This window comes from Puma concolor, chromosome E4 (genome assembly GCF_028749965.1).
Source record: "Puma concolor isolate L17-30 chromosome E4, mPumCon1.1.hap2, whole genome shotgun sequence".
Lineage (NCBI taxonomy): Eukaryota > Metazoa > Chordata > Mammalia > Carnivora > Felidae > Puma > Puma concolor.
Window position 1 is genome coordinate 1332916 of NC_141683.1, and position 22222 is coordinate 1355137.

Consider the following 22222-nt stretch of genomic DNA (forward strand, 5'->3'; position numbering starts at 1 on the left):
GCGCCCCACGTGACGCCGCGGCCCCGCCCCGCAACGAACTACACGTCCCGGCGGGCCTCGCGTCGGAGGGCGGGCCCGCCAACCGGCTGGAGCCGCCGCAGGCCCTGCGCACGCTTCCGCAGCCGGAGTCCGGCTGGCCCGGGCCCCCCGCCCCCCCCCTCCCCCGGCACAGCACTCAGACGAGTGCCCCCGACTGGCCCACAGGAACTCCCCGGCCACCGCAACCCTCTCGCGACACACCGGACGAACCGGCGGCCGGGCTCAGGACGGTGCAGGGGGAGGATGGACCCCCTGGGTCCACAAACTCAGAAGGGCGGCGGTCTTCTCATCCCTCCAGCCCAGCGTCCCAGACCTCGAACTCCAGGGGTGGGGGTCGCATGAAGCACGTCATTTTTATTTCACAAAGACTGTACAAAATTCCTTATAAAACATGGGACAGATGCCACCCGGTCACCTCATCCTGCCCTGTCCAGCTCAACAGCGAGGGGGCAGGTGACGGTGGGAAGTGTGGGAAGGAACAGCATTCTGTACAAGGCTGGGGACGAAGCAGTAGGTACAAGTTCTTCCGTATTTACACTATTTCACATATTCACAGGTATACAGGGAGCCAGGAGGAAGGAGCTGGCTCCGGCTCTGTTCTCGGATATAAAAAAGCACCAGTGTCCTGGACTGGACACCCACTGCTGCAGGACACGCAGGGGGGCCCAGGGCCTGATCGTCACCGACTGATATCCCGACTGGAGTCCCACAACTTGGTGTTGGGTGGCTCAGCCCGAAGGCGGGCGAAGAAAGGATGCTGAAGGGCTTCACCCAAGGTCAGCCGCTTAGCAGGTTCATACTCTAGCATGCTTTCAATCAGATCGAAGAGCTGGTGGTGTTCCTCTGCCTCGGAGGTCAGATACCGCTGGTGGTGGAGGGCAGGGAAAAGGTGAGGCACGACGCCTTACAGTTCCTGCCCTTTTTCTTCAAGGCCCTAACTTTCAACCTCAGAGGACCAAGCCTCCGCCGTTATGAATGCTATTGGGAACACGACCTTACGAGCGCTGCGGATACTACTGCTCAACTCCCTCCCACTAGCACAATTACTCCTTCGTACTCTCTGAAGGTTCTTTCTGCTTGTATATCCTTGTCAACGTCATGAATCTTCTTTAGCTCCTCGTTAAAATGTAAGCTCTTCAAAGGTAGTTTATTCTTTTCTGTCTGACCTACAGAACCCAGGACATTACTGTGATCTCTGGTGGGCTCAAGAAATCCATGGCTATCTAACCTCCTTCCCTCCACAAAACCACTCCCTCGTATCTCTACGATACCCAAAGGGGCATTTCAGTTTTCCCCCTTCTTTCCTAACCCTCTCTTGTGAAGTGCATTCCAGGGGCAAACCACCTGAAGAAGGAAATGCCCTCTGGCCAGTGGGCGCAAGGTATCCCCAGCCTGGCTCACCCGCAGTGGTTTGCAGTTTTCTCGCACGTAGCGCCCTGCTGATGTGTTCTCATCCCAATCCAGGCGGCCCCGATAGAAGTATTTCTGCTTCCTAGAGGGGAAGGGGAGGTTGAGGAATCAGGAGGTTCCTTTTGTTGGGGGACATTTCCCTTATTCCCCCATCTTACAGTAGCTGGGAGGAGGGAAGGTGTCAAAGAAAAAAGAAAATGATGTGAAATCGACCAATTTCGAGGAGAGAAAGGAAAAAGGGTTAAGCTCCCCCCAACTCAAGGTTCACCTTGTCTTCCGGATCATCCGGGAAGGGATAGGACCCAAGATCCTTTCCATCATGGCTAGATGCTCTCTGTTGTCATGCGTCTGCGAAACAAAGACAGAACTGAGCACGGTGCTGCAAACGGGCTGCTGAGGACCAGCTTCCGGGATGATTAGCAAAGGGGAGGAGTGAGCAGACAGGTCCCTGGCAGACAAGGAACCCAGGCAGGAAAATGCCAAGTGGGGACATAAGACACTCCACTGCTTACCTGGAACAGGGTGAAGCCAACATAGTACTCGAAGATGATGCAGCCTATGCTCCACACATCACAAGGCTGTGACCAGCCCAACTCTAGTGGGAATGGGAGGAACAAGGTGTTAGACAGTGCTTAGGGGGCCCCACCCTCCCCACTGCCCACCCTTGGACGAGTCCGTTCCCCTACTCGCCCCCACTTACCGAGGATGACCTCTGGTGCTCGGTAATGGCGAGTGGAGACGATGGTACTGTGGTGTTCATGGTCAAAGGTGGCACTACCAAAGTCCACCACCCGCACAGCTGTGCTCTTCACGCTGCGTTCATCTCGTTTCTAGGAGCAGAGCAGGAGGAGGATGGACCCAGCCACCCGAGACCAAGATTCTACCACTACTCTTTAGAGTGCTTTCAAGCCTGAAAAAAAGCAACTTCACCCCCTGCTTACTCCCATGCACAAAGGAGAATCTGCTTTACAGCTTCCCCGTATCCTGCAGGTGACTTAGGAGTGGGATCATGGGAGAGCACACAAGTCCCTATGTATGTGGACATTTCCCACGCACTGGTACTACGGTGCTTCTGAAAATAGGTCCAGAACTGAGCTTTCCTACAGAGGAAAAAAGTCCCAACCAAGTATTTTGAAAGCATTTGCTCTCTATTGGAAAGTTCTCTGAGCTTCTCCTTCCAAGTTCTCTTCCAAATTATATCTTCTTAAATCTTAAAAAAATTTTTTTTTTATGTTTATTTGTGTTTGACAGAGAGAGACAGGGAGACACAAAATCCGAAGCAGGCTCCAGGCTCCGAGCTGTCAGCACACAGACCGACGCGGGGGCTCGAGCTCATGAACCATGATCATGACCTGAGCCAAAGTTGGATACTTAACTGACTGAGCCCCCCAAGCGTCCCTTAAATCTCTCCCTTTCACTCTATTTTGGTATTCGGGCTTACCCAGTCAGAGCCATACTGGGAGAGAACATGGGAGAAAGTAACAGGGAGGAGAGAGGGGCTTTAAGGCCCGGCCGCCTGTCCATCTTACCTTCTCTAGGTTGTAGGTGAGTTCATAGTCTGAATTCACAAACAGAATATTTTCAGGCTTGAGGTCCGTATGTGTCAGCTTGTTATCATGGAGGACTGCAGGGGAGAAGACCAGGTCAGGGTTGTTCCAGGTGGCCAGGGCTAACTGGCACCAGCGACCCCAAGCTTGGTCACCTGGCTCAAAGCTGGCGAGGAGGCAGATCCAGAATCACTAGGCTGCTTTCTGCCCTACTTCCAAATGAAATGCCTGGTCTAAGAAGCACAATGCTTATCAGCATCGGAGAACAAACATGATTCTCAACTGACGTACAAAGAGCTTGCTACGCATTGCAGTTCTGTTCCTTGACGTGCGTGCCTATCTGATGTTCCGTGAATTCAACTCTGGGAAACTGCATAGTCAGGAAGACCCAAGGGGAACCAGGTACTTGTGTCTGGACCCCCCATCTGACCCCTTGTTTGCCTTAGTCCCTGGCCGCACCTGCTCTGGTGGAAACAGAGAGCATCTCAGCTCAGACAAACGTAAGCCTCTAGCTGGGGCAGACTTTTTGTCTCTTTGTGCTTGCAACCTGACTTCTATTTTCCCAAGAAAGGGAAATGAAGGAAAAAAGAGGTAATCCGGTCAATGCTTTGATTTCAAAGGCTTTCTCTTCCAGCTCCTGCTAGGCTGGATGTGGAGGAAGACCAATCGATGACAGTGAGAACACTGGTCAAGGAGTTAAGGAGGTGTCAACATGACAGTGAATGAAAGAACTGCAGATAATCGAGCTGACAGTTTAGGGGCTTCACCACTGCTCACTGACACAGAAGAGGCCCAACAGAGGGAGGGGCTGCCCCAGAGTCCATCTCGGCCCGCCCCACTCACACTTGACGGCCTGGCACAGCTGGAAGGCCATGTGGCGCACTTGGTGGATGGGGTAGGGCAGGTAGTTGTTGTCTTTGAGGAAATCGAAGGTGCTAAGGCCCAGGAGCTCAAAGGAGATACACATGTGGCCATGGTAGTCAAACCAGTCAAACATCTGGACACAGAGGCTGAGAAGAGATGAGGGAAGGGGGAGGTCTGATGAGCTCCTATCTGCCCACCACCCTTCCAACAAGGAGGGGCTGCAGGGCTGCTGAGTCCACATCCGCGGGTAAAAACCTGCCGGGCGGTATGACCAACAAATTCAGTTCGGCCAGCGAACGGCCTTTCTGGCGGACCCAAGGTTCATACCATTTTCCTGCATCATTTTAAATAGTTAAAAAAGGTTCCATTTGCTGAAGAGCTGTTGGTGCCGGTCTCCGGTGTGGACCCTGAACTGTCAAACTGTCATTCCTAAACCCTGACCCCGGCTCCCACTCCTGAGATCCATTCACCATCGGCTGCCAGTGGGCCCCGTGTTTCTACTGGCCATCTCCTTAATGCCCTTCTTCCACGTTGGCTTACAAAAGGCGCGTGGACACAAATATTACACGTAAATGTCTGTCGCCTCGGCAACACGGTTCTAGATATCGAAAAGCTCAAGTGATTTTTCACGGAAAATGTTGATTCTCAGTCTCAGGGCCATTTCCAGGGCAGAGCTCTACAGAGGCCACCCTGGCTGGAGCCAAAGTGCAGAGGAATCTAAGTGCCCTGACAACAAGGGGAACAGACCAGACAATGTCACACACCCTCTCTTCCTGCCCTAATGTCCTACTAGTCTAAGATGATGACGAAAAGATGAATGGATGAGAAGGCCCAGGACTCCCCTGCCTGCCTAACCCAGGCCGGGAGGGTTTGGGTTCTCCTGTACAGGAGTGGAGCCTCTCAGACCCCCACACACCCCTCTGCTGCTTACTTCTTATTGTCAGGGTCCTTCTCGTTGATCTTCTCCAGGACGTTGATTTCAAGTCGAGCTGCTTCCTTATACTTTTCCACGTTCTTAATGATCTTCAGGGCGACTCGAGCCCCACCCCTGTGGTGGCCATAAGAGGTTTTTGCTGGGTCATCAAGAACATCTCAAAATGAACGGGGCTGTCCGGGGATTAAGAAATCCTACCTTTGGCCAATCAGCAAAAACACCCCCAGACTGACCCTCAGCACCTCGCCACGCCTAGGAGTACGGAGCAGGGAGGGGCTATAGTTACCTGCGATGGTCGACACACTGGACAACCCGGCCGAAGGTCCCCTCTCCCAACGTGCTGACAATTTCATCTGAAATGAAACAGAGCAGGGTCGGGGAGAGGGAGGGAGAGAAGGTGGGGAATGAGCTGAGTTGGAGGAAAAAAGGGTACGGCAACCTGGGGTGAGATGAAGGAAGGGGGAACAGATACAGATGGTCACAGGGGAAGAACACCCCTGTGTGATTCCCACCACCTTTAACCCAGGGGCCATGAGAGCTGGGAGTGGACAGCAGAGGTCAATTCTCAACAGCAACTCAAACCACCCAGATAAACAACACCACTGAGGAAAGGCAAGAGGCTGTGACTTGGGTTGGCTCGGGACGTTAGGATGGCTATGGGACCATTACAGGCTATAGGATTGTTACGATTTGGCTTGTACATCGCTCTTGTAGCCAGTCCCCGACGTGGTAGATGAGGTGGCCCTCAGCGTCGTCCTCTACACTCTTGGCTCTCCGGCTGCTGTGCTGCTGTCGGGGGGCGGGGGGGGTCGGAGCAAGCCAGGTGTCGGAGCGGGGGCCGGAGGGAGGCGGGGTGGGTGGTGGAGGGGTCACCGGTCACAGGCGCCCAGCCAGGGGGGACAGACGATGATGGGGGACAGTGGAAGGGAACACGTCAGATGCAGTAAGGCGGATCGGGGTGAGAAGAGAGAGCGGCGCATAATCCCAAGTCCCCAAACCCAAAACGGGAACAGGGAGAGGAACGGGCAGAGCAGAGAAGTGGTGTCGTTGCCAGTGTCACCCGCAACCCCATGCTCCACACAATGCCCGTCCAGGCAGGCACCGATCTCCCTTTGCCCCCACCCGAGCCCACCTACTGAGGGGCCGTGGAGCCCAGAGCTTGGGGGAGAAAGGCAATTCACAGGCAAGGTCTCCACTCCAGAGTGGAGGCGTCTGGGACAGAGGAGCTGTCCCCAACACAACAGGCCCAGCATGCCGAGGAAGGCACCGGGGTACAAATGCTCCGTGCCCGTCCACCTCCAAAGCAGATTCCAGGGCCCTCCGAGAGCTGGAGAGCTTCCGAGAGAGCAGAGACTCAGTGCCCACCTCAGTGTTCCTGCCCCAGTGCTCGGCTAAAAACAAGGGTACTTCTCACTTACCAGGGTCCTAGAGGGCCGGAGAGGAGTGGGGAGAGGAAGGGCCTGGGCGAGCACTCACCGAAGACGAGCGGCTGAACGTCCGGCTGCGCCGCCTCCGCCGCCTGTGCTTCCTCCGGCTGCTGCGCTGGCTGCGGTAACTGCTGTCCTCCCGACGGTACTCATAGGAGTGCCGGTAGTCCGGGTCGTAGCACGCTTCTCCCCGGTCCCGGCTGTAATCGTTGCGCCTGTAGCTGCCACAGTATCGCCGGTCGTACACCCGCCGGTCCGATGAACGGTCATCGTAGCTGCTGTTGGACAACAGACACCCATTAGGTGCATCTGTTCAGGCCACACTCCTTGCCCCACGACAGGACGAGGTCCTCCCTCAACAAGGACAAAGAACGATGCTGGAAGAACTGCTCTCAGACACTCATGGGGTCATTCTGAGGACCAAGGACCAGAGGAGTGAAATCATTAAGAGCAGACGAGGATCCCCACACCTGCATGCCACCAAGACCCCCGAAGGGACACAGGCAGAACCGCTCCCTCTGGGGGCCTCCCCCACCCCCCGCCTGCCACTAGTGACATAACAGATGGAACAAAGAGCCATTTCTTTCCTGAGTCGTTCCTGACTGACATCCAATTTTGCTCCAAACTATCCTTAACCCACCCCTGCCACGCTGAACACGCAGACCTCACTTTGTCTTGTCTGTTATGTCCTTAACTATCTCTAGACCCTACTCTTTTACACTTCCTCTCCCTTCGCCTGAGACACTTCACCCTGGTTCTTGAATTACACATCCTGCCCCAATCCAACCAAACTGCTAGATGCTTCCTCAGCCCCTTACCACGCCCTTCCTCTATGATAGCACTCTTAACACCACAGTGCAAATGGCTCATTCTGGTAACAGTCCTGAGTGGCCCCTTACCCCAACCGCTCAGCATCTAGCCAATAAATCTCTGCTGAATAAATAAATGAGTGAGCGACCCCGAGGAGGGGTTTTTCCCCCTGAAGCCTCACCTCCGGGAACGGACGTGGTAGCTGTCTTCCCGCCGGCGCCGCCGGGTCCGGTCACTGCTACTTGACCAGGAGCGGCTTCTTCGTCTCTTATGCTTCCGGCTCCGATAGTGTTCGTGGTAACTCCCCCGGCTGCCTCGCTCTGAGGAATGGTACCTTCGGGGATGAGGCATCTGGAAGAAAAGGAGAAAGAGAAATAGTGGAGACAGGCTCAGAGTTTTCGCAGCTCCCCTCCAAGCACTGGCTGCCCCAGGGGCCCGAAGCTGCTTTCTGCTGCCACTCCCACCTCTTTTCACCTCCCACAACTTCCTTGTGCTCACGATTCCTCTTCTCCTCTTCGATGGAGTCCGTATCACTTGACAGCTCCGCGAGAAAACTCTAGGAGCCTGCCCCGCGCCCCCAGCCCTTTCCTCTCATTGCTCTATGGACTTTCCTCAAACTTGGCTCCGTGGAGTCTTCGGGTCGGGGCCACAGCTCATTCCAGGTGAGACTGTGTAATTGATGCACACTGCCACGGTTCACCCCTGGCCGGAGTCTAAGCTCCATCGACTCCACGCGAGTTCCTCACACCCCACCAGGGTAACGTTTTAGCATACGCTATCACAATACACGTTTCACAATGAAGAGTGTATCTCTACCTCCCCAACTAGACCATTCTGTGTCCCGTGGGCAGCAATCCAGCATACCTGGTTTCTACATGCGGTGGCATACACCAGATATAGGCAGGCTCCAGGGATTTGGGTCTGACCTCTTGAACTGCCTTAGTCAACTCTCACTCTATCACCACGGGCCAAACTCCCCTCAAAACTTTTTAATACAGAAGGCCCCAAGCTGCAGTCTGATTTCCATTTGCCCCTCCCCTCCTGCTTAGGAAATAGAGAATAACTGGTTTTTAATTAGTATCAGCACTGCTTGGCTAAAAGCTGGCCTCCTTCCAGTTAGTTATTGGAATCGGAATGGCATGGTGCACAAACGCTTTTCTTCCTTAAAGGAAAGAAATCAGGAGAGAAATCACTGTCACAATCCAGAAAGATAAAAATATGACAGCAAAATAAAATTCAACAGGCCCAGGGACTGAAGTCTTGGGGGCGGGGGGGGGGGGGGGGGGGGTTAGGTGTGGAAAGGCTTAATGATTCCAACATCTGGCTCTCATTCTGAGCTTTCTACTTCCCAACCTCCTCAAATCGAGGAGGGTGATATCGGACTCGGTCCTGGTCTAGAAGGCCTGTGGCAAAGACGCAAGCTGCAGAATTCACCCCCCCCCCCACACACACAGGGTAACCCAAGCTTGTTCAGCACAGCCACACAAACATCCTCTCCGCACACGGCACACGGCCACCAAAGTTTCTCACGCCCCTCCCCACCAGAAGCACCTGCAGTTTACCTTTCCCAACTTATAAACCTTTCCCCCCTCCTTTCTCGCTCAGAAAATCCAGAACGAACTCTTGGAGTCAAACTCCTTCCATGCCCTCCCAGTGACACGGCGGGTCCTCCTCATCTCCAGCCCCGCTCCAACTCTGATATTCTGCTCTTTCTCCTCTCGGGAACCGCTCCCCTCCCTGCTCCATCACCCCTTCCCCTACTCGGGCCCCTCCCAAGTTTGCTGGAGGTCCTCCCGGGTCCGCCCGGGTCCGTGCAAGGCACGCTCATCTCCCACCTCTGCTCCCTACCCCTCACCTCCGCCGCTTTGCAGGTCCCTACCCTCCTCGTCTCCTCTCGCCCCGCCGCCGTGCCCCCAGCCCAAGGCTACCCCCGCCCGCCCCGCGGTCGCCATCTTTCCGCGCGGCCCCGCGGCCCGCCAGCCCGCGCGCTCACCGTTCTGGCGGCGAGGCCCGTGCGCTTGTCCCACAGGAAGTCCGTGATGGCGGCGGCACTGCGGCCGGAGTCCCGGCACCCCCGCGGCGACGAAGTGCGGCTCCACCCCCCCGACCCGAGACCCTGGGACCTCCCGCCTCGTTCCCGGGCTCCGCTCCAGTCCCGCCCGCCCCGGCTCCGTCCCCGCCCCCAGGGTCCGCTCGGCGCCGCTCGCACCGCCCCCGCCCGGGGCCCGATCCCAGCTCGGTCTCCGGCTCTGGCCTCTCCGATCCGCCGCCGCCACCGCGAGCGCGCACGCACGCACGCACGTACGCACGTCCCGCGCCCCCGCCCAGCTGCCCCGGGCCCCGCCCCCAGGGCGCGCACGCCGCCGCGTCCTCGCGTAGCTGGCGGGCGCGGCGGTAGGAGCGCCGGGGGGGGGGGGTGCGGGGGCGCGGGGGTTCCAGCGCTCCGGCGGCTGGGTGCGGGGTCGGCCGGGCGCGCTCAGTCCCGCCGCGCGGCCTTTCTGCTCAGCTCGTTCCTCTGTCTTGCGCCGTCTTCATGACACTTCTGCGGCTTACTTTGTGAGGTTTGGAGGTTTAAAAGGGACCTGGAAGTTGTCATTTCCGAGTGTCGCCCCTCCACACAGCTTTTGAGGCGTGGTGGTGAGGTCTGATTGTCCGGCACGGCCAGTAAATATCCAGTTCTTAAAACAGCCCAGTTACCTAGCCGCCGCAAGGAGGGGCGGCCCCCTTTTGTCCTGAGCGAAAGGTACGCACCTGTGGGTCAGGAGGTAAGGCCGTGGAGGAAGGGTTTGAGAAAAGGAGGGATGGAGAATCAGGTGCTGAAAGAGGGGAAGACACTCGAGAACTGTATGTTCCGAACTCACACATAATACATGGGAAGTGTAAATGAACTGAGTTGGAAAAGGGGTGGGGGGGGGGGGGGAGAAGAGGAAGGAGGAGACCTTGAGACAAACCGAGTTAGAGGCATGATGGAAGGAACTGAGACATAGAAAGGAAAAAGAAAAAATAACCTGAGAGTAGTTATATTAATTCAGGACATATCAGAGGGGAGCTGGGATGGAAGGTAGTTAGATGGAGATTAGATCGGTTAGCCAGAAATGGTTTAGGAAAGGTTCCCTAAAATAGAAGATTAAGGGTAATGAAGCGGTTGGAAGGAAAGAGGGGAAAATTCCCTTCCTCTTCCACGAACACCTTTCCGGATCATGCGTTCATTCAGCAAGCATTTACTGAGTATCCACGGTGTGTGCCAGGCGCAAGGCTCCTGTTCTTTGGAACCCCACAGTCTAATGGGAGAGAAAGACCTGTAAACGAATAATGGCAGCCTTGTGACAAGAGCTGCCATGAACACTGTAAGAAGGCTCTGGACTAGAGGCACCTGGGTGGCTCAGTTGGTTAAGTATCAGACTCTTCACCTGAGGTCATGATCCCACAGTTGGTGAGTTTGAGCCCCAAGTCAGGCTCTGCACTGATAATGTGGAGCCTGCTTGAGATACTGTCTCTCCCTCTCTGCCCCTTCCCCAGTTGTTCTCTCTCTTTCTCTCTCTCTCTCTCAAAATAAATAAATAAACTTTAAAAAAAGAAAGAAAGCCCTGGATTAGATCTAGTTGGGGAAAGGAGACTTGGAAGTGTGTTTCTAAGTTTCCTAGAGGAGATACTATGTGAGGCAACACTTGGAAAGTGAATTGGAAAAGCATACCAGGCAGAGAAAGTATTTGCAGAGGGCTGGAGACAAGGTAGAACAAAGCCTTTCAGCGTGATTAGAGTCCTGGCTTTCAAGAGAGGGACTATCAGAAGAGAGGCTATTGAAATTAGGTCCAAATTTTGCAGGGCCTGGTAGGTCATTTTAAGGAGCTTACAGGTAACCTTCCCTACAGAAGATGGAGAGGTTTGAAGGACATGTTGCATTTGAATCTTAGGAAGGTAACTCTGGCAGACTGTGGGAAAAGAATTGGCCTGAGAGAGTATAGGGCCCCTTATAGAGGCTTCTGAAATAACCTAGGTGAAAAAATGCTGAAGGCTTGAAATAAGTCAGTGGCAATAAGAAACGGAGATGAGGGGAAGAGTTTGAGATGTTTGGGAACTTCTAGCACTGAACATCACACAGCACTGCAGTCTCCTTGTTCTGTCTGCATACGGGCACAGCCGAGCTTGGCTTTACAGCAGGACTTTTGTATTCAACTTGGTATCCGCAGTCACTCTTGCTGAAAGTTAGCAGTATGACTTTGCAAATGAAATACTAGGAGGAATATGGAGAAGACGAGAAGAAAGGAGTATGCCTAGGAGAGTGCTGAGAGGAAGACAGTGAAATGCAGGAAGTCCGTGAATTGGAGTGACCGTTCCCCACCTCTTCTTTGGTCCCCAATTCCTCGCCCTCCGGAGACTCCGGGATCTACAACCAGCGTCCGCTTTTCCCGCCATTCATGGACGGCTCCGCCTCCCTAGAGCTCATTGGCTAAGAGCACATCAACACCAGATCACGCCCCCTTCGTGACTCCGGCTGTGTTTCCCTGCCTCTTCCTCCCTTACTTGGGGGCCCGCCCCCATCTGCTAGGCCACGCCCATGCCGGAGTCTTCCCTGGAGGCGGGCTTCCTTGGCCCCGCCCTCTACGGGGGAGGCTCCCGCCAGGGGGCGCAGCGCAACCCGCCGCCTGCCTCCCGCCCGCGAGTCTGGCGCACACACCCCCTCCGCCCCGCGAGCCGGCAGCTCGGAGCCCGCCGGGCTGCGCCGGCTCCTGCTCCGGGAGGGGTCGGCGTCCCGGATGGCCGCGGCAGGGTCTAGGACGCCAAGCGTGTAAGCCACCGGGCATCATGGAGGCAGAGCAGCGGCCGACTACGGGAGCTGGCGAACGGGCGACCCCTGGGCTGGAAGCGGCGCCTCTGGCTGCTCCGGCGCCTGTGACCGCGGCCTCGGGACCGCTGCCCGGGTCTGGGCCCGAGCCCAAGAGAAGGCAACTCGGGACGCTGCTCCAGCCCACGGTCAACAAGTTCTCCCTTCGCGTGTTCGGCAGCCACAAGGCAGTGGAAATCGAGCAGGAGAGGGTCAAGTCAGCGGGGGCCTGGATCATCCACCCCTACAGCGACTTCCGGTACTGGGGCCCCAGCAAGGAGGGCGGGGGACACAGATCCCACCCCCATGGGCCGCGACACGGAGGCAGGGCACGCCTCACCCTCTACAGACTCTTCGTTTCCGGCCCGGGGGTCCTTGGGTGGGACAACAGAGTCACTTCCCCCAGTCTAGCCTGGGAATTCTTGGGCGAGGGATCCCCAGCCGGAGGTCTTCAGTGACTTGACACCAGAGGAGACACTAGAGACCTGGGTTTACCGTTTCAGGAATCCAGAACTCCACCTGGACCACAGGGACTACTGGAGTTAGGGACGACTGCCTCCTGCAGTCCTGCCGGCTGGGGATCTGGGAAATTATGCCATGTTCCAAGGCTCGGGGTCAGCCTGAGGGGGAAACCGAGCTCTGCTGTCTCCTACCCCCAGCACCTGCCTAGTTCAACAGGGCCGACTACCAGGAAAAATAGAGACGCTGGCGGGGCGCGGGCCGGGGATGTCCCGGCTGCGGTTCTTGCCGCTGTCCCTGGTGCTGAAGGCGGGATGTAGCGGGGCAGGGCCGGACTCCCAGCGATTGAGGAAGCAAGACAGGGGCACCCTCCCAGGTGCCTATCAGAGGGACCGAGGGTGGAGGTGGGGCCATTTCACAGTCCCCGTCAGGCTGTACCTCTACATCAAGGTCGCTAGGGGAGGAGAGCAGCTCTGTCCTTGGGGGAAATGAAGGACAGCTTTTGGATGAGGCAACAGTGTGTACAAAGCACCTCAGGTGGGGAGCAAAATGAGCAGGAAAGATGAGGTGTGGATCAGGAGCCTGGAAACACAAGTGGAGACCTGGACATCACTTCGAACCCACAGACACACACACTCCCTAAATGTCCCTCTTTCTTCCATTGTTCCTTCCTCTCCCCTCTTCTTTACTGCCTCATCCCTACCCCACCAGTGCACCTGTTTTAGCCTCCTGTGATCTCCCCCCCAATTTTACCCGCAGATGTGTCCCCAGAAGCCGTGTATTATCATGCCGCTTCTCTGTCTTCTCTACTGCATCACCCGCTAAGCTTGTGACTGCCTGTGAGTCAGGCTGTGAAGATGCTCCATGGCTGGGCGAGCCCTCTCCTCTCCTCTCCTCCCCTCCCCTCCCCACCCCTCCCCGCCCCTCCCCTCTCCCCCCCTCCTCTCCCCTCCCATCCCCTCCTTTCTCCTCCCCTCCCCTCATTTCTCCTCCCCTCCCTCCCCTCCCCTCTGCTCTCAACACACAGTACAGGACTCTCCAGTGGCCCAGGAGGGAGGGGAAGGGGGGGGGTCAAGGATTTGTTGTTGATGGAAAGCACACGGTCTGAGGGGCTTCCTGGAGACCTGGCTTTGGGGACCCCTGTGCTTCTTTTAGAAGCTGAAGAGATTGATTTTGTAGTCAGAGTCAGAAAGGGCTGAGTCCTGAGTTGATACTGCAATTAGGTGTGTCCTGGAATTAGACCACTCTAGCTAACGCTGTTTTTAACCGCTTCAGACTTCTCTGCATGAAAGCTTCGCTAGCTTCCTCCTGACCTCTCCTTTCCACACTTTCACCACAGCAGTGTGGCTCTCCCCTGCCAGTGCCCTTGTCTGGGCTTGGCCAGAGCGCCAGCAGGCACAGGGAGATTAGGGAAGGAAAGGCGTGCAGAGCTTTTAGCCTCGCTGCCTCAGGATCTCCCGTGGAGCTTCTCTATGTGCAACCCTGTCTGAGGTGCTGGGGAGGGGGGTGGGGCATCCCTAAAAAGCTCAGTTCGGATGGGAGGCAGAACAGACTCCCCCCCCCCCCCCCCCGCCCCATACCCTGACACAGATGAGCAGATCCCAGCAGAGAACCAGGAACTATGGGTCCAGCTGGGTTGGGAAGGGAAGGAGGGGTGGGGTGGGGAGGGCTGGGGAGGGCGTGAAGGCCTAGACTAGGAATGGGCAGAGAGCTGAGATGGAAGCAGCAGCAACCTCTTCAGAAATCTGGGAACAAAAGGTGGGTGAATCATAAAACCAACCAGTGCTTGTACGGCACTATCGTATCCATTGTCTCAGTGTGTGTGTTTTCAACACTCCTGGGAGGTTAGCACGGTGTAGCTTATGTTTTTATTTTACTTTAAAATATATAATATAGTGACATAAACCATGTACATGATATTACATATATATTATACATATTAAGCAGGTATATGTATCTGTACATATGTACATGTATACAGTGAGGATGTATACATGTAGGTGCGTGTGTATAGCAGGCATCTGGGTAGGATAGTGTATAATGATACATCATGTTGCATATATATTCAAAATGCACGTGCGTGTATACATACATATATACGTCTACGTGCACACACGTGTATATGTAATTCCAAAGCACACCCCCCTGTAACGACCATCCAGGTCAGGAGAGACTAGGTTGCTGGCACCCCAAAGCATCCTTACTGCTCCCACAGTCCTTTCTGCAACCTACTTTTCTAACTTCTGAGGCACTCATTTTCTTACTTTTCTTTACAGTTTACCACTTTTCTGTGAATTGCTAAATACTGCAGTTTAGTCTTGCCTGTTTTTGAACTCTGTACAAGTGAACTCATCCACTGTGTATCCTTTTATTTCTCGTTTTGTTCAACATTGAATTTGCAAGATTCAGCACGAGGCTGCCGTTGGGTGGTGTCAGGGTTGTCTATTATTCTGGGGCGTGAGTATACCACAGTCTGTTCACCTACTGTGTTTATCTTATTTATCTGCATTTTTCTACGGATGGACGTGTGGGTCATTTCCAGATCCAATGCTGCTATGAACATTTCTGTATACATCTCCTGGAGCTCATATTTCCCTTGAGCATGTGTATGCTCCTAATGGAATTGCTGGGTGGCAGGGAATGCAAATGTTTAGCTTTACTAGATAATAGCAAACTGGCTTCCCAAATGGTGGTCCCAGTCTACATTCCCGCCAGCTGTAAGTGGCCATCCCGTTATTCGGTAATCTTTGCCCACTCTTGGCTGTATCAGACTATCTGCCGTTTGTCTGGTGGCTGGTGAAGTGTCATCCTGGCCTTCCTCCCCACCCCACCCCCACCTTAGGTTTTACTGGGACCTGATCATGCTCCTGCTGATGGTGGGGAACCTCATTGTGCTGCCTGTGGGCATCACCTTCTTCAAGGAGGAGAACTCCCCACCTTGGATCGTCTTCAATGTCCTCTCTGACACTTTCTTCCTGTTGGATCTGGTACTCAACTTCCGCACAGGCATCGTGGTGGAGGAGGGTGCTGAAATCCTGCTGGCCCCTCGCGCCATCCGGTCTCACTACCTGCGCACCTGGTTCCTGGTCGACCTCATCTCCTCCATCCCCGTGGATTACATCTTCCTGGTGGTGGAGCTGGAGCCACGACTGGACGCCGAGGTCTACAAAACAGCGCGGGCCCTACGCATTGTGCGCTTCACCAAGATCCTCAGCCTCCTGCGGCTGCTCCGCCTCTCCCGCCTCATCCGCTACATACACCAGTGGGAGGAGGTGGGGCAGGGAGGTGGGCAGGGGGGCTCGCAGACCCCTCCGGGACGGCGCTATGGGTGGGGCTCCTGGTGATGCTACGGGGTGAGGCAGCTGGGTGGGCTGCCTCCAAAGTGGGTGGGTCAGTAGCAGGGGCAGAGTGAGGGTTCAGGGGGTACCCCCCGACACACACCCGGAGGTGAGGAGGGCAGAGTGCAGAGGCTGGAGGAGCGCTTGCAGGTTAGCTGGACTCTGGAAGGAGGGAGTGGGAGACATTGGAGTTCCAGCGGCAGGGGAGCAGGATTTAGGGGTGCAGAGTGTGGGCTCTGCAGTTTCTTTGCCTGTGATCGTATCCCAGTTTACTATACGCTATAGGAGGCTTGGTTTTCCTCTTCTAGAAGATGAAAATGTTAAATATACTTACACATGATGAGGTGTATCATAAGGATAAAAGGAAATAGTACCTGTAACTTAATACCTCCTAGAACAGTGCCTGGGACATAGGAAGTTGTCGGCGTGTTTTCTGTGAGTGTTACTGGAGGGAAGGGGGCTGTTGGCATGAATCCTCGCACACGTGCCCCGAGGACATGACACCAGGAATGCCCTCTCTCCTCTTTTCCAGTGGGCGCAGCCTGGGCAGCTTGTGCAGTAGATTTTTTTGAGTTTCTGCTGTGACACTGTGTGTGATTCTGGGCACGTGACTGGCATCGATTCCCTCTCTGTAAGATCGGAGAGTAGTAACACAGCCAACTCTGTATTAGCTGTATGTGTGCTGTAGAGCTCTGTGCAAATGAATAATAGCGCATTTTAAAGATGCATGGGGGCTGGGGCTAGAGAGAAGTTCAAGGAGAGAATTGGCAAGGCCAGGAATAGAGGAGGACTGGCGGGGAGGGGTCCTGTCCACAGCAGCCGTTCCTCGGAATCCTCAGATCTTTCACATGACCTATGACCTGGCGAGCGCGGTGGTTCGCATCTTCAACCTCATCGGGATGATGCTGCTGCTGTGTCACTGGGATGGCTGCCTGCAGTTCCTGGTCCCCATGCTGCAGGACTTCCCCCCTGACTGCTGGGTCTCCATCAACCACATGGCGGTGAGGACTCCCACGACTCTGCCTTCCGGGTCCTCGAAGGGCTCTTGTGCTTGAGTAGCAGGGCCGAGCACTGGGGCCGGAGACGGGAGCTGCCGAGCGAGGAGGTGGGGAGCTGAGTGGGGGGAGGCTACCTACAGGAAGTGCTTTTGTGTTGAAGGGAGCAGGCAGGGCAGGAAACCTAGGCAAAACGGACCCCCCCCCCAAGCTGCGGAGAGGCCCCCAAAACCAAACTGAAGTGCCTCCTGGGAGGCCAGTCTGAAGCAGAAAGGGGCACACAGAAGGACCGCCAGAGAGGGAAGGCGGGGGGGGGGGGCAGGAGGACAAGGAGGCTCTGAGGAGGCTGTGCCCAGCTGTGCAGTACACTCTGCCCTCCAGAACCACTCGTGGGGACGCCAGTACTCCCACGCCCTGTTCAAGGCCATGAGCCACATGCTGTGCATTGGCTACGGGCAGCAGGCACCTGTCGGCATGCCCGACGTCTGGCTCACCATGCTCAGCATGATCGTGGGCGCCACGTGCTACGCTATGTTCATCGGCCATGCCACCGCCCTCATCCAGTCCCTGGACTCTTCCCGACGTCAGTACCAGGAGAAGGTGAGCAGGGGCAGGAGAAGGAAGGGGTGGGCCTGCAGGGGGGCTAGGGGCTGGGTAGCTCAACGTGAGGCCTGTGCTCATGCTCCTGTTGGGTCTCCGTGTCCTTCCCTGCCCTGTGTCCGTTTGTCCCATGCCCGTGTGTGTAACTTCTTCCTTGTTTGGACCTATGTCCCTGTCCCTGGGCCCCTCCTCTGCCCATGTCCGGACTTTCCTGTCACTGTGCTGTGTGTCCTCCCCGTATCCACTGCTACCCACATGTCCTTCTGTGGCCCTGTGTACCCCCTCTGTCCACGTTTCACCCCTCCGGGTCTGGCCTGTGTCTGTGATCTTTCTTCCACACGTACCCCGCCACTGCTCCTGCCCCACGCGTGTCTCTGCACCCTCTCACCCACTGCCGTCGCCCGCCCCCCCAGTACAAGCAGGTGGAGCAGTACATGGCCTTCCACAAGCTGCCCGCCGACACTCGGCAGCGCATCCACGAGTACTACGAGCACCGCTACCAGGGCAAGATGTTCGACGAAGAGAGCATCCTGGGCGAGCTGAGCGAGCCGCTTCGGGAGGTGGGACTGGGCCCCGGAGGGGGCTGTGCAAGGACCGGGGCTTCTGAGGTGCCGTCTGGGGTACGGGCTCCTGGTCAGCAGGTGCACCTATAGGGAGCGGGGCCTGCGGAGGGCCTCGTGGGAGGCCAGGCCTTGGTGGGGGGGGGGGGTGGGCTTTTAGGGATTAGGGTCTTTCTTAAAGGTCTTACGGGGGTGAAGGATATGCGGGGAGGGCCTGCAGGGATCTCTGTTTGGGGGGCACGGTCCCGCGGGGGATTACGGGAGAGCTCTGGAGGCGGGAGTGCAGGGATGGTCCCAGGCCCACTGAAGCATCCCCATCCTTTGGCAGATCATGACCCCAGGGGTGGGGCCTCTGGAGACAGATGAGCTCGATGGGGGCACCTCGGGGGAGGGGGCGCAGCCTGCCTGACAGGCCCCTCCCCTGCCCAGGAGATCATTAACTTCACCTGCCGCGGCCTGGTGGCCCACATGCCACTGTTCGCCCACGCCGACCCCAGCTTCGTCACAGCGGTGCTCACCAAGCTGCACTTTGAGGTCTTCCAGCCAGGGGACCTCGTGGTGCGCGAGGGCTCCGTGGGCAGGAAGATGTACTTCATACAGCACGGGCTGCTCAGCGTGCTGGCGCGCGGTGCCCGGGACACCCGCCTCACCGATGGATCCTACTTTGGGGGTCAGCAGGCCTCAGGGAGGGTGGGGGGACTGGAGCAGGGGACAGAGGGCAGTTGCTCCCCTGGATCACTGTGCAGAGTTCCTGCCTGGCTGTGTGCAGAGTCAAAGACTTCTAGCCCTTCCCTAGGCCTCCTGAGTCAGAATCTCTGGGCCTGGGGCCTGGAGCTCTGTGGCTTTAAATAGCTTCCTAAGAGATTCTGATTGGTAGCAGCGGGGCGGGGGTGGGGAAAGTTCCTGGGCCACTGGGCCTTCTAAGACCCTCAAGCGGTGAAGTCTGGGGACCCTAGGAGACGAAGGAAAGACAGGAATCGAGCCATACTGTTCCAGGGGCTTGAGTTGGATGGTTCCCTGGTGGGGTGCCCTGTGGGGAGGGTCCCGGGACCCAGGCTGCGTCAGTGGGGGCCACCCCACCAGATGTCCTCTCTCAGGCCCCAAACCACCCCTGCTCGCTAGCATCCCTGGGTGCCCTTTGCCCTTTGGCACTGCTTTTCTCCTTCTGGGTTGCCCGTGGACTTCATGCAAAGGGGTGGGAGGGGCAGGTACACAGAGGGCACTGCCCCAGGCCTGCCCCTTGGACCAGAGCAGAGGAGGTGGCTGGGAATGGAAATGACTGGAATAACGGAGCCAGCAAGGCCCACCTGTGCGCCAGCTTTAATCTGGAGAGAGTGAGAAGGATGGAGGGAGACGATGCTTGGGGCGTCTCAGGGCCTTGGCCCTGGGCAGGGAGGGGGCCGGGTCAGCTGCCGCGGGCCCGGTGAGAGGGCGTTCTGGGGACCGCGGTCCTGAGGGCCTCTTCCCGACTTGGACAGAGATCTGTCTGCTGACGCGGGGCCGGCGCACGGCCAGCGTGCGCGCTGACACCTACTGCCGCCTGTACTCGCTCAGCGTGGACCACTTCAACGCCGTGCTGGAAGAGTTCCCCATGATGCGCCGGGCCTTCGAGACGGTAGCCATGGACCGGCTGCGCCGCATCGGTGAGGCTCGTCCAGCCTGTCTGCCCTGGGTCCTGGCTGCGTCCCCACCCCGCCTCCCCCGCGAGGGGCCCCCAACCTCCCAGGGCCCAGGCTCCGGCGCTTCGGCATCACGCCCCAGCCCGCGCCATTCCCGGCAAATGCCCCGCGAGGCCTCCGGCACAGTGTCCCCTGCCCCTGGAGAGATGGCCCCGTGGCTCCGTGCCGAGTCCTCCTTCCCTCTCACCCTCTCAGAGACATCCTCTCATCCCCGACCCTCTTTCTCCACCCCTGCCTCCCAGCCTCCACCCCCTCCCCCCATCCCCGTCCTCTCCTTCCCACCCTCACCCGCTGCCGTCCTCTGAGTTCATCTTCTTATGCTCCTGCTCTTTGATACCTGACCTCCAGTTTGGACTCCTTCCCCATCTCCAATCTCTCTCTCCCCGGACCATTTCTAGGCAAGAAGAATTCTGTCCTGCAGCGGAAACGCTCCGAACCAAGTCCGGGCAGCAGCGGGGGCACCATGGAGCAGCACTTGGTGCAGCACGACAGGGACATGGCCCGGGGCGTTCGGGGCCTAGCCCCGGGCACAGGAGCTCGGCTCAGCGGAAAGCCAGTGCTGTGGGAGCCCCTGGTGCACGCGCCTCTGCAGGCGGCCGCCGTGACCTCCAGTGTGGCCATCGCCCTGACTCACCAGCGGGGCCCTCTGCCCCTCTCCCCTGACTCTCCAGCTACCCTCCTCGCTCGCTCTGCCCGACGCTCAGCAGGCTCCCCAGCCTCCCCACTAGTGCCCGTCGGAGCTGGCCCTCTGCTGGCCCGGGGCCCGTGGGCATCCACCTCCCGCCTGCCTGCCCCACCTGCCCGAACCCTTCATGCCAGCCTGTCCCGGGCTGGGCGCTCCCAGGTGTCCTTGCTGGGTCCCCCCCCGGGAGGAGGTGGACGGCGACTAGGACTTCGGGGCCGTCCCCTCTCCGCCTCCCAACCCTCTCTGCCTCAGCGGGCAGCTGGTGACGGCTCTCCTGGGCGTAAGGGCTCAGGAAGTGAACGCCTGTCCTCCTCAGGACTCCTGGCCAAGCTGCCAGGGACAGCTCAGTCGCCCAGGCCATCAGCGCCTGAGCCAGCTGCCCCCCGGGGCCCCCAGCTCTCTGCCAACATGTGAAACCCTTGGGTAAGCTCTTGGGTGCGCCAGTGTGCGCCCGAGGGCAGATGCCTCTTGGGGAAGGCCAAGGAGACCCGAAACACGGCCCTGTGGGAATATCTCCCCAGGAGACGGCCTCTGTCCTCAGCTCAGGCACCCTGCAGCCTGTCTGACATCCTCCTAATCCACTCGTTCATCAAACGTACTGAGCGCCTACCACATTCAAGACACTGTGCCAGGCGCCACATGTCTTCACTGCCAAGTAGAAGTGACTCTAAGGCCTCCGAGCAGGGTGTTCCCCCGGGATAGTCCTGCCAGGTGCAGGCTCAGCCCCAGGCCCCCGCCTCACGAAGCACAAGTCCTTGTCCCCCCCCCCATCACTGCCAAGCAACTAGATGTCTCTGTTTCCCTGCCCTTAACCCCACAGGAACCACCTGCTGTGGGTTGACTTCTGTCTCCCTGGCACAGCCGGGCACTGCCAGTCACCTGTGCCTCCGCTGCTGTCAACAGATATCTTGGCTCCCCGGCGTGGGCACCCACCATCACTGCCGCGTGTGGCCCCTCCCCCTCCATGCCTCCTGCCCCCCCCCACTACTGTGGGAACACCTGTCTCCTGTCAAGTTTGCTGCACCTTCTGTCCCTGTGGTACAACTGTCTTTGTAAACTGGGAGCAGCCTCTTCCCTGCCCCAGTGGTGTCCCCCTTGAGGCCAAGGGACGGTTGGCACGTCCCTATTTAATGTGCCAGCCTGGATCCCCCAGGTGGGGGGCAAGCGGCTGAATCCTTAGGTGGCCATTTTTTTCTTTCCTTCCTCCCTTCCTTGTGTATTCTTATTTATTCAATCATGTAATAATTGTATTTATTCATTTGCTAGTTTTATTTATCATTAATTCATTTTATTCAGCCATTCCGTTATCCATCCCTCCCTACCTGTCCTTATAGGGTCCTCGCTCAGCTCTATCGGCAGGCAGCGATATTGAGCCCTCTCCCTACAGGGAGCTGCAGAAGGGCGGACTCTTGCTACTTTCAAGGGTTTTGTTCCGAGCTTAGAGTTTACCATTGGTGAGAGAGTAAGGGGAGGACCCGAGACATCCGAGCCTAGGGAAGGGCAGGCCCGTCAGTACCTTTGCCTTCCCAGGCACAAGGGAAATCCCTTACCCCACGTCCCAGGCCCCACGTCTGCTCTACAGTGTCAGAGAATGCAGGGCCAGGACCCTAAGTCATCTTTCTCTTGGGTGAAGAGTCCTGGGTTGTATAATCACTCCCAAACAGCTGGGTTTAGAAAGAAGCTAGAGATACTTGTCTTGGCTCCTGGTTTGTGTGGGGACCAAGGTGGGCAGGAAGGAATGTCTGGGTGCAGGAGGAAGCAGCGGGGCCTCTGACCCAGCAAGGCACGAGGTGGGCATGAGAACAGCCAGGGAGCGGCCTACTTGTGAGGACAGTGACGAGATGAGCCCATGCAGCTCTCTGTGCTCCCCGGCACTGGTCTACCCCAGTTTCCCCCAGAACGGCGGTGCTTTGACGTCACTGTGTCACGGTGAGGAAAGAGGTGGCATTCTCCCCAGGAGATGCATGAGGGCCACACTGAGGGTATTGGACTGCATGGATACGGAACATTTTTTAAATGGTGACTTTGTGGAGACTATGGACATGATGGC

General features: G+C 57.2%; 2 protein-coding genes across 9 annotated transcripts; one reads left to right on the plus strand and one right to left on the minus strand.

Annotated features, from left to right (window-relative positions):
- Positions 1-373: 373 nt before the first annotated feature.
- On the minus strand, positions 374-9289 carry CLK2 (CDC like kinase 2). Of its 6 annotated transcripts, none has more exons than XM_086693056.1 (13): positions 9025-9289; positions 7213-7382; positions 6271-6496; positions 5496-5580; positions 5081-5147; positions 4792-4908; positions 3840-4006; positions 2979-3073; positions 2150-2279; positions 1962-2044; positions 1718-1797; positions 1441-1531; positions 374-904 (listed from the first exon to the last, which is right to left on the minus strand). In XM_086693056.1, the coding sequence occupies exons 2-13, from the start codon at positions 7380-7382 to the stop codon at positions 719-721; spliced, it is 1497 nt and encodes a 498-aa protein (XP_086549182.1). In that variant the 5' UTR covers positions 9025-9289; the 3' UTR covers positions 374-718. The 6 variants fall into 6 exon arrangements, with proteins under 6 accessions (XP_086549182.1, XP_086549181.1, XP_086549180.1 ...); XM_086693055.1 differs by having other exon boundaries at positions 5496-5583; positions 9025-9288; XM_086693054.1 differs by having other exon boundaries at positions 6271-6499; positions 9025-9288.
- A 178-nt stretch (positions 9290-9467) lies between these two features.
- HCN3 (hyperpolarization activated cyclic nucleotide gated potassium channel 3) lies at positions 9468-21430 on the plus strand. Of its 3 annotated transcripts, none has more exons than XM_086693046.1 (9): positions 9468-9774; positions 11222-12115; positions 15158-15587; positions 16493-16654; positions 17030-17248; positions 17662-17808; positions 18238-18478; positions 19287-19451; positions 19886-21430. In XM_086693046.1, the coding sequence occupies exons 2-9, from the start codon at positions 11838-11840 to the stop codon at positions 20584-20586; spliced, it is 2343 nt and encodes a 780-aa protein (XP_086549172.1). In that variant the 5' UTR covers positions 9468-9774; positions 11222-11837; the 3' UTR covers positions 20587-21430. The 3 variants fall into 3 exon arrangements, with proteins under 3 accessions (XP_086549172.1, XP_086549171.1, XP_086549170.1); XM_086693045.1 differs by lacking the exon at positions 9468-9774 and adding an exon at positions 9963-10464; XM_086693044.1 differs by lacking the exon at positions 9468-9774 and having other exon boundaries at positions 10482-12115.
- The last annotated feature ends 792 nt before the right edge of the window (positions 21431-22222 follow it).